General features: G+C 41.7%; 2 protein-coding genes across 2 annotated transcripts in view; both read right to left on the bottom strand.

Annotated features, from left to right (window-relative positions):
• LOC119420228 (hypoxia up-regulated protein 1) overlaps nucleotides 1-1214 on the bottom strand; it is a gene marked incomplete at its 3' end in the record, with an annotated part of 18530 nt that extends 17316 nt beyond the window's left edge. Inside the window, 2 exon segments of the mRNA XM_037687617.1 lie at nucleotides 382-451; nucleotides 1048-1214. Coding sequence (XP_037543545.1) covers nucleotides 382-445 — 64 coding nt within the window.
• Nucleotides 1215-4827: 3613 nt separating this feature from the next.
• vps11 (VPS11 core subunit of CORVET and HOPS complexes) overlaps nucleotides 4828-11939 on the bottom strand; it is a 29541-nt gene continuing 22429 nt past the window's right edge. The window contains exons 13-16 of the mRNA XM_037687616.1: nucleotides 9542-9744; nucleotides 5628-5799; nucleotides 5318-5540; nucleotides 4828-5158 (exon numbers count right to left, since the gene is read on the bottom strand). Coding sequence (XP_037543544.1) covers nucleotides 4997-5158; nucleotides 5318-5540; nucleotides 5628-5799; nucleotides 9542-9744 — 760 coding nt within the window. The 3' untranslated portion in view covers nucleotides 4828-4996. The remainder of the gene's footprint in view (nucleotides 5159-5317; nucleotides 5541-5627; nucleotides 5800-9541; nucleotides 9745-11939) is intronic.

Below are 11939 nucleotides of genomic sequence, written 5' to 3'. Positions count from 1 at the left end.
CACCATACACACACACACATTATACACACACACATCACACACACACACACATCACAAACACATACACACACATCACACATACATATTACACACATCATACACACATATTACACACACATTATACACACATCATACACACATACACACACATGCACACACATACACACACACACACACACATACACACACATATTACACACATCATACACACATACACACACATATTACACACATCATACACACATATTACACACACATATATAACACACACACACACATATATGTGTGTATGATGTGTGTTATATATGTGTAATGTGTGTGTGTGTTACAGTGTAGCAGCAGAGGTGAACAGTTTTCATCATGTCAGCTTCTTGTTCTTACCTGTGTGTGAGGGCAGCACTGCCAGCAGCAGGCAGGTGAGCAGCACCACGTTCATCTCCACCATGATCACCTGCAAACATCACACATGATCACATGATGCTCGACATGTGAACAGGTGGTCACTGCTGTTAGCTCAACTCCGTTAGCTGTGGTAGCCATCTTGACTTGGACATCATTTACATCCAGAGTTTACTTCCAGGGTTTTATTAACAAAACGACAATTTCAACTAAACTCCCGGAAAGTAAGCCATGAACCACTAACAGTTGTTCATGAGATATTTTACTAACAGACAGACATACACTGACAAACCATCCAAGCTGACCTGTTCCTACAGGCCATGGACCGGTACCAAACATGGACCGGTACCAAACACGTGTCAGTCCTCTATGATTCAAGTGTCTTTAACACTGAACCTGAGACACCATGTGGACACGCCGCTGCACCTCTTGTTATTCACAGAGCTGCTGTCCTGGTGGACCACTCTCTGGATTCCTGCGTGCAGAACTTTGGAGCCCTGGTCTGAACATCTCATGGACTCGAACACAAAGGTAAGATCCATGCTCCTCATGACGAAGAGGCAGGTCCATCACCATGCCTGCGTTAGCTAGTCCAACAACACCAGGACATTCCGCAGCACCATGGCACGTTCAGGAGCACGAACTTACTTTAAGCTAACACCAGAACCAGAACCGAACCGCCGTCTCTCTTTGATCCACCGAGTCCTGTCTTGATGTTCGGCTTCTTACGAGTTTTCACTTTTCCTTATCAACAGCCTGCTCCTGCATTCGGGCCCGGTACGCGTCGTCACCTCATTGGATCCACAGAACACGCTTCAACCAGGAAACCGCCGTCAAGTTACAACAATAAAACATCCGTTTCCGGCATTGTTCCGAAATGTGACTAAAATAACAGAATAATGGTAACGAACCACCGAAGACGATTAAGGAGTCTTTAATTTAAAAAGTAGCTATACTTTTACTGTAAAGTAATCGTTTATTTACTGTAATCAAAGGATGATTACGTTACCTTATTGTGAAAGGTAAACCTTAATGTGAAAGGTAAAGTCTACTGCTTCCGTTAACTTGCTCGCCCACAAACTGACGTCTTTTAGGACCCGCCCACTTTATTCCACGATGTGCCGCTTGATTGGTCCACGCTAGTTGATCGACTCAAATATGGTTCAACTTAAATGCTATTGGTCCACGTCCAGATAGTGGGCGTTTCAAGTTCGTCATTTCCGGATAAGGGTCTCAAATCACAACCGTCCGGCGGCTTCGTACAGTTTGAGCTGCAGCTGCATTTGGTGACGACAAAATGAAGCTTCCTGAACCACGGAATGAATATGAAACGTTTTTGTGCTTTGAAGAAATGTATTACCATCACAGTCATATATCAAACTTTATATATATATTTATATATATATATACATATATAAAACTGTAGTTATGTCACCATCTGCTGGCCATCCTTCAACATTCAGTTGCAGGAAAAACGGATCAAGGTCTAAACATGCACTGTTGCCTTTAACAAGAATTCTTTGTGCTTTCTCAAAAGTTTGACTATTTTCTTTTAGACATAATTCATAATAACATGTGTTACATCATTTAGCATAAAATACAGAATGCAACAGACATATGTGCTTGAAAAGTTGGAGCACCCCTATTTTACCTTTGTAGATAATTAAGTGTTTGGTTTAAATGAGGATTGACAAGTAGAAGTTTTGTATTTATCCAGATTATATTTAAGTAAATCATGGAATTTCCATATAGTTTGTAAAAACAAACAACTAACAAAACAAACAAACAAAAACTAAATGTCTGAATCGTTGTGGGTAATCATACAGCAGCTTGGAGGGGACTGTGGTGCCAGATCTTGCCTGATGGCAGCTTCCATGTGTCCAGCAGACCTGGGTCTTCCATGTCACAGTGTGTGAAACGTTTTCAATAAATGAGAGGTCTGGACTGCAGGTGGGCCAGCTCAGCACCTGGACTCCACTGTTGGACTGGATCCAGAACACTCTCCCAGGGCTTAATTTGAGCTGGAACAGGATCCGGGAACTCTTATTTTGACAGGGTGTGTTCCAGTAACTGTTTGCTAGGATCCGGTATCTCTCAGACTTACTACTAATAAAGTTATGAACCAATTTGACTGCCTTGAACAAATTAAACCTATATTGAATATGTAAACTGAAAATAATTACATAAACACTAATTTTAAACACAACAGCCACTTACGAGCTTCTTAATATCACATCAGAGCTGCTCCTTCAAGTAAACATTTCTGCTTCTACCCTTAAAAAAAATCTCCGTCCCTAAAAGTTCAGACATGGGCAATTTAATTAAGAACACAAAAATATAATTAAACAGCACAATTAAATTGCAAATCAGTCTTACAGTTTAAGTGGGTCATTAATAATATTTAGATTCATTTTAAAAATACGAGAAGTGTTTGATGGGTAAATACGTTACGTACATCACGTATCAAAACAACGGTGCCAATTTGTGAAAATAACAGCGATCAAAATGTCAAAAAGACAGTCCAATCTTTTCATTGTACAACTAAACTGAGAAGTGAAGCACTTGAAGGCAGTGGTAATGGAGAAACTGGAGCAGGTGAGAGTGGTGTGGGTGAGAGCCGAGCTAACAGGCTGTTGAACCCAGGCAGCTGCCATGAACAGCCTGAGGAGGAGTCTGGAGGTTTCACATGTGGAGAACAATGAAGAGGATCGTAAATTCAGAGAAGAGTTGGGCTCAGAACCATGAAGTGTGTTTGTGTGTGTGCGTGTGTGGGGGGGGCTTGAGAGAAACCGAGCGTGCTCACACAAGGGGAACTGTTGGTCAGGCTACTTGTTGCTCTCTAAAGTTGTTATTGAATCAACTGTTTACTTATTAGGGGTGTAAATCACCAGCTTTACCACAATGCAATATTGATGATTTTTCTCGATATCACAAAGTCTGTCACGATACGATTCGGAAGTCTGCGATCAATATGTTGCGATATCAAATGCTAATCTCATTTTCATATAAATAAATTTACAAAAACAATTCAAATATGATTTAACCATTTTATTTCTATTACAGGCATCAGGCATTTTTTATTAATTAAAAAATAAAAATACATGACTTGTTCAGTATAGTCTCACAGTTCTAATGTTTAAGTGGATTTTTTAAACCAGTGTTAGGAATAAAATAAACTTTGATGATAAATTGTGGAAAATAATATAATATGGGTTGGTAAAGGTTGGTAAGGTTTAATTATGGAAAATAGATCATATAAAGATGACTAGAATATCAGGCATCAGTAAGAAAATAGTTCCTTATAAGGCCTTTAATGAGGAAAAAAAACTAACTCAAAGGTTCTTGTTCAGTTAAATAAGATTAACTATAAAGTTAAATTATACTTATCATTTGAGTATGTGTGGGGATTATAAAATAATTAATGAGTTAAAGAGCAACTTAATAGGTCAGAACGACCGTAGAGCATTCTAAGACTTGAAAAGGTAATAAGTTATCAAAAGGATAATCAGTCTCACAGTCACTGTGAGATTATGTGTGTGTGATAAAATTTGTAATGGAAAGAGAAATGTATCACATGCTCAGTTGAAAGAGATGACAGCTAATGTGTACCTGATTGATTGGATAGAAATTTAAAACAGGAAGTGTCACAGGGTAGAGAAAACAGTCTAAGTGTGGGAACAGACATGACACACATCAGAATTGTACTGTTCAAGGCCCCTTTGATGTCAGGTAATATATATATATACAATTATCTCTTGTTCACTCATTTTGAAGCCTGTAAAAATAAAGATGTTCTTTAATTTTGACATAAGTGTGTTCCTTCCGAGCAAACAGCCCGGGAAGGGGAAGAGAAGATAGGACATTGTTTCGCCCAACACTAGTTAACTAGAGTGTCCTGACTACCTTTCAGTTGTAAAGAAACAAAACCAGATACTGAGTTTACAGAACATGGCTATCAATGCCGTGTCTCTTCTTCAGGTGAACGGACAAATTTGTTGTTTCCCGAGTATTTGAACTCTCACTGGCACCTGTTGTTGCACACGACATGAGTTCTGTCCGTTGAGCCGTTCTTGTTTTATTGTTATACCACTATTACTTATGTAGGTAAACATAGATGTTTAACAACCGTTAAAATACACCAGAAAGCAGGAAATGACATCTACTTTATTCAACATTATCTGGGGGAGGATCACCGCCCCCCCCCCCCCCCACACACACACACACACTTTTTGCATTACGTCATAGTTTGGTTTGCAAACTAAGCACCGGCTCTCCCCGAAAACCACGTCTGGATTAAAGCACAAGATTTTTTAACACCTGTATATCATTTTCTGAAAAACAAATAAATAAATAATAGTATACAGTTCGTTTTAAAAGTCCAGTGAATTACAAATAAACAACCTTCACAATTTGAATCATTCAGTTTATTAGGATTGACTGTATTAATTTAATAAATGATTGAATTTATTGAATATTGTGTGGTATTTATGCACAATATATTGTTTTGTACAAACTGTAACACAAAGAGTGCAACACACTAACAGGAGGCTTGTGCAACAAAGCACGGTGTGGAGAACATCTACACACGTTGGCTCCTCTAACCGTTCCTTTGGTTGTGGGCGAGGTCTCGGTGCAGGTTGGCTTCCAGACCCCCACTAGGTTTGCTACCAGGAGGGTCTGTGACCAGAGTCAGTTTGTTGAACACTCCTCGACCGAAGTAGTCTGCCACAACCGAAAACCCGTCATTAGAGCTGTGTAGCTGAAATGAAAACAAGAAATTCACATCTAGAGAAAATCTGCAACATTTCAAACACATTTTGTAAGAAACTAAAGTAAGAAACGTTAAATTAACTGTGTTCAAACAGCAAACTCTAAACGTGCGGCGCTAACGCTGAACACACCGCAGGTGTTTTCTTACCTGTCGGTTGAAAAGGTCATGCAGGTCACGCTTCTGGTCTTGAGCACGCAGCATATCGATGACTTTACGATTCTCTGGCGTGCACGTTGGACACTCCGCCTCGCTTTCTGCATAGCTTTCAAAGCAGTGCTGATGGAAGGAGTGGCTGCACAGGAAGTGGACAGATGGAAGCTCCAGGGGGCTGGTGCACATGCTGCACTTGGTCTTCTGAAATATCTTGGCACTGTGTGGAGATCAGGCAGGCCAGTCAGACGTCTGCAGGTGTCGTGCGCAGCACGGACACGAGCAACGCATCAGGAAAATGTATCACCTGGTTTTCAGCTCCTGGATCTCGGAGCGGACATGAGCAGTTTCCTCCCGATACTGGCTGATTTTGTGCTCATCGTCCTCGATCTGTTGGCTCTCTCTCTGCATCTTACTGATCAGGTAGTCCTTGATCACGGACAGCGTGGCCGTCGAGTTGTGTGCCAGGGTCTGCACAACTAGTTGGGACACAAACAACAGATGCAGTTTCTACATTAAACATCATTATAAACTGCAAAACATTATCCTGTTATAACATCCAAGCGCACACATGGACAAAGGTGTTGGTACTTTGAGGTCAATAAAAAACTCTGGTTTAACTCGACACAGAAACATTTAGACACGAGTCAGACTCTGCGTGGATGAGTGCTTCCGTTGCACATTTCATGATCGACAGATGCAAACAGAACGACGTGCCCTCAGTTAATGTTTTGTAGCAGCACCTTTGGAAGCAGCTACTGTAGAAGAAGACGTCTGCATCAACAGACAGTGGAGCCCCCTCCTCCGGAGCCAACCGCTCCAGCCGAGTCAGGTTTGAAGACCGACGTGTCCACGACGCACTTCTCACATTAAGCTCTGAGCTCATGGAGGCCTTTCACAAGAGTTACATGTTAGTTTGTTCTCAGTCCTTCTTGAAGCTTCTACCTGTTCACTTTGAGTTACTGACACGAGGCAGTTTCACGCCTACGCCCTGCACTCATCGTTCCTCCTGCCAGGTGCAGTAAAAAGACCCTAAAACTGCTGAAAGCCTCCAAGTGTCGGAGCAGGTGCTTCACTCTGAACGAGTCATTTGATTATTTTAACATGGAGCTGATGTGGCCGGAGCCACAACGCTCCAGTTGTCTCATCACCCTGGGCTTACATTTCCTCTGAGGCCTTCAGTCCCATTCACATTCTACTTCACAATAAAACTGGCAGCTGTGATCAGAGAAACATGGAGCAGCTTGGAGATGGTCCTTTAACACGGATCATCTATAATCTTCTGTCTGAGCTGCTCTGACTCCATCTGTTAATGTTCAGTGTAGAAACACATCAACCCATCCAGGTGCTGCTTGGTCCCGGGATGAAACGCTGAAGGCTCATGTGAAACTAAAGTCAAATGCTCAGCTCACGGCTGGAAAGGAAAGTAAAAAGTCTTAACTTGTGTGTGTAAGGAAGCTGGCCATGGCAGGAACACACGTGAGCCACGAAGGCTCTGTGGACGTTGACTTGTGAGACAACATGTTGTTTCTCACCTCAATAATAAGACTATCGTAAGAGAAGAACCCTGAAATATCAAAGTGGATTCATCTGCTCAGCCTCTGATGATTGTTTAATTGTTGTTCATTCATTTTGTAAAGTGCTTGATGTTTAACCCCGTGTTGACTCGATCTCCTCAGAAAGCTCCTGCTAGTTGTCTGATCGGCTTTATTTTAAATAAAAGTTACCGTAGTTTCCATTGTATAAGCCACTACTTTTGTACCCCGCAGTTTATATGCAGGAGCGTCTTATTTAAGCATTGTTTTTCATAATTTTCAAAAGTTACATTTTTATATTTTATTTTGAAAGACTTCCTGCTGTCTCTTGGTAACTTCCTGCTACTGACTAATGCCCCTTTACCATTAGTACAGGTACGTAGAACCGGTCCCTTTGTCAGAACCCTTGGCTCTGTGTTTCCAACCGGGCCGAGCACCGTCCGTCACTGATTGGTCAGGGGGCAGAGTCATGATCTGTCAGAAACTTTTCAAAACACCGATCCAACATTAGTAATTTCTCAGAACTTGGAGCAGCAGCTGGACCCATTTTAAAGATTTTAAAAACAATAGTGACAACACCGTGGCCTGATGCGACTCGGGGCTCAGGATCCCGGCGTGGCGCGCTCTGTGAGCTCCGCTGGTCATCATGGAGGAACATACGAGCTGCTGACTCGCAGGAGGCCGTTGCCCAGTACTACAGGGACTAACATTTTCCTCTGACAGAGCTGGGTGCTCATGGCTCCTCGTGAGGACAGGTGTTTGTAACAAAGAGAAAACGCCCTCAGGTAATCAGATGTACGACTCTTGCTCACTGTTTCAAATACCCAACCATAACTCCACCCACTCTGTCATCATGTGACCAGAAGTCTAACCTGAGTGACCAACAAGGTAAGCTCAAGGACCATCCTCCAAGACAGACGTGCATTCATTTCTTCAGATCGTTCCTGTGTTGGGATGTTGCTCTTCGTGCACAGACCTGTTCATTTGTTCAGTGATAATGGAAAACGCACGGAGGATTTCTTTTGACGAGGAAACAGCTGCAGCCCGTAAGCTCTGCATCAACACGTCGATGTTCGGGCACTGGAGCAGTCAAGTCTGGTACATGTTTTAATAAGTTTTAAAATCCTTTCTGTGTGACATATTTCTGTTGGTAAATATGCGTTTAAATACCGGGATCTCATTTTAAACTCACATCCAAACACAAAGCGGAGAAAGGATCTTCCCCCTCCCCTTTCCGTCCATGAGAGCACAGCGGTGGAGAAGTCATCAGATTTATTTTTAGAGCAGTCAGTCAAGACTGGTGCATATTTAAATAAAAGTTAAAAAAAAAAAATCTTTGTGTGTACGGTAAATATGTGTTTAAATACCAGTATCTCGTTGAAGCTGAAACAGGGGCATGTTCCCCCTCCCAATGTTCAATTTGTTCAGTGTTCTGCTCATATGAGCGGCACTGAGGAGAAGTCACGTCAAATTTATTTAAAAAGTACATTTAAAAACAGCAGCTGTTAACGTGTTTACCAATAAAAATCAACGGTACTAATTTAAAGAATATTTACACATTCCGCCAGTATTTATTTGACTCCCGGTCACATGACCCAGATAAGACTGGGTTTTACCTGTAAATGATTTTCTAATAATTTCAGTTACGCAGGTGTTCGGCTCTGTTCTGTCCAGTGATTATGTGTAGATAGTTACTGTGTTCATTTTGAAGGTATACTGGTTGTAACCACGAGTCAGACAGAGAAGCTTCATGGTGACTCCTGATGATCTTGCAGTCTGAGCGTGTGTTGAGGTTTCTGTGAATCACCATCTGCTGGTCGATTCTTGTACGACAACAAAGCTGCACATTATGCCGGAGCAGTCTGGGGGCACAGATCCCGACCATAAACAGTGGATGCCCGTGGCTAAATAACCGGCGTGTCTTATTAATGAAGTAAATGATGATTTATCTTATATGTAATAAGTGCGGCTCAGAGACAGGTGCGTTACGGTAAATAAATTCTGCTCCAACCACAATGCAAGGACCAACAGTCCATACTTCTTTGAGTACCAACAACTCTGTCCATATTGTTTTAACAGATACATGTAAAATAAAAAACAATTCCTTTACACAGTTTCTGAGGGTAAAGGCGTGCAGATATTTAATTCAGTTTATTTCTAAAGCTCCAAGTCACACCAGAAGTCGTCTCAGGGACTGAACAGAAACATTCATCTATAAAATAATAATTTAACATTATTTATCAGAGGAGCAGCTTTGAGTTTAACTCCATCACAGAACTCTCATCTTGAGCGAGCATGACGGCGACAGTGGAAAGAAAAACTCCCTCGTTATCAGATAATTGCTTTAAAGTGAGTGGAATCACTTTTCCAGAGAAACGAGTCATTGTTTCAGTGAGCTGTAAAGAGTCCAACTCATTTGTCTGAGACTGTAGATTTTTTTATTTATTTTTGTATAATCCAAAAAGTTTAAGTCTTGTAACAATAATCTAGATTAAAGCACATCCTGGCAGGTAATGTGCACACAGAAAATGAGGAAGATATAATTTTATTCTTACAGTTTGTGACACAGTGTTGTGTTTGTTGGATCGACCAGCCAATCACAGAAGCTACAGTGAAGCTTGACTTTTGTTTTTGGCTCATTTCTTATCCTGAATGTTTCTGTGAGTTCAAACGTTGAACAGCTCACCAAGTAATGGAGGCATCAGGTTTTTCTGATCAATGTGGCGTAGAACCTCACTGATGTAGGCCTTACAGTCTTCTTCCTTTCTGGCAAAATATCCGAGGGCCTGTTCCCAAAGGCAGCATTCCTGCTCTCCATACTGCTTGCAGGCCTCGACCACTTCTCCATACTCCTCGTTCTGCATGTGGTGGTGCATGATTTGCTGGTACCTGTAAAGAAATGTACGTCAAGCTGACAAGTTGTGAAATGAAAGCACAAGTCAAGAGCAAAACGCAGAGGCAGTGAATAAATGAGACAAAAATATGCCTCCGTTATTAATAGTGCGAGTGAACGGCACTGAAGAAACATTAAGTTTATTGTTTCCATAGCAACGTTTGATTTGCAGTTTTGGGAAAGCCCATAAAAAATATACAATCGAACATACGGCTCTGGTGGTAATGGTGTGCTCTGACTGTCAGTAGCAGTATTTGGTCAGACGTGGACAAACTTCATCAATAATGTGAAAACGTCCCCACAAACTATGGAATTTTGATGAAACAAGTGAAAAAACTGTTCATTCAATCCAACCAAGTCCATGCTCAATAATCCAGGTATACAATCCAACAATTTTCAGTCAGTTCATCTGGACGGTTTCTTTTTTTTGTTTGTGCTGAAACGTTTCACCTTCCATCCAGAAGGCTTCATCAGTCAAGGAAACACACAACACAAAACTGATTCTTCCCCCAACAGTTTACTCCAAAGTGGAACAAACCAGTTATGTTGGTGCTAAGATGGTCTCTTTGGCACACCCCCTCCTCTGTTGCCGGCCCTCTTCCTCGTCGACAGTCATGTCAAACTGGTTCAAAACCAAAAAAGTCCATGCTCAATAATCCAGGTATACAATCCAACACATTTCAGTCAGGTCATCTGGACAGTTTCTTTTTTTTGTTTGTTCATTCAAGCGTTATTTCTAGACGGTAGTCTCATTGAGTCACGAGGACTCATTTACAAGAGAGACCTGTTAATCATCTTCGGAGTCTGGACTACAGGCTTTGGGTGGACGAGCATGTTTCACGGTAGCTCTGCTGGAATGTGATTATGATACACCAGTATATTGATTAACACTTAAAGTTTGTCAGTCACTTCCCACAGATATGTTATCAGGATCTCTACATCCTCCGAGTCTTACCTGAAAAAATGTAATTCCTTTGGATGAAAAACTGATGGACCGGCAGAGCTGGACTGTGCCATAAAACCTCAGAACCAGACTGTCTCTAAAAGCCAGATGCTAATGCACAGACGCTACAGTGCATGAAGCTAATGACAGATCCAAGCAGAACTTATCACTAAACTTGAGTTGATTATAGCTGATTTTGTTAAGAAAGAAGTGGCAGCTGCTCTAAAACAGCTGAAAAAGGTGCTTGGCAAAGTGAAACTACTTCTGACCTTCAGAGTGCAGCTAATGAGCATAGTGACAAGCTAACTAGCATGCAAGCTAATATGACAAAGATCTCTGCAGCAGTGCACGCTTCAAACAGGCCCTGGGGCGTACTCCCCCCGACAGTCCGTCAAGCTTGTAAAAAATAAACATTGTACTGACTTCCATTTTGATGTGCAGCTGCATGAAGGCATAAGAAAGGTCACGATCAAAAATCGGGCTGTCAAACCCATATATACCATAATTTCTGTTCTATAAGTTGCTACTTTTGTCTCACACTTTGTACCCCACGGTTTATATGCTGGAGCATCTTATTTATGAGGCTCAATGGGATTAACCTGTCTAAATAAAGGTTGAATGAAAAAATAAAAATAAAAATTTATATTTTATTTTGAAGGACTTCCTGCCACTGACTAACATTTTCCTATGACAGCGCTGAGCACTCGTGGCTCCCAGCGCCTCACCCCTCATGGGGGCAGGCGTTCGTGACACAGAGAGAACGCCCTCAGGTAATCAGATGTACAACGACTCTTGCTCAGGTTTCCAATACCCAACCATAACTCCACCCACTCTGTCGTCATGTGACCAGAAGTCTAACCTGAATGACCAACCAGGTACACTCGAGGACCATCCCCCAAGATAGACGTGAATTAATTTCTTCAGATTGTTCCCGTGTTGTTTATCATAGTGTGACCTGTTCATTTGTAAGTAGTAAGTAAAGTTTATTTGTAAAGCGCTTATCACAGACATAAAACCACAAAGCGCTGTCCAATAAAAATCAACACTAAAATATACGAAGAATAAAACGATCATAAGAACTTCAAGAAGCAGAATAAAATCATGAGATAAAAGCCCGGGAGAATAAAAGTGTTTTCAGTTGCTTTTTAAAAACCTCCACAGAGTCAGCAGAACGAAGCTGCAGGTCAAACTGGTCCACAGACTGGGGGCCGCTGGCTGAAAGGCCCCGCCTCCGCAGCCTGGGGGCCG

The sequence above is a fragment of the Nematolebias whitei genome, chromosome 14, assembly GCF_014905685.2.
Source record: "Nematolebias whitei isolate Nwh7 chromosome 14, NemWhi1, whole genome shotgun sequence".
In the NCBI taxonomy this organism is placed as follows: Eukaryota; Metazoa; Chordata; class Actinopteri; order Cyprinodontiformes; family Rivulidae; genus Nematolebias; species Nematolebias whitei.
The sequence above is the reverse complement of the archived record's forward strand: the minus strand, read 5'-3'. Positions and strand labels throughout refer to the sequence as shown.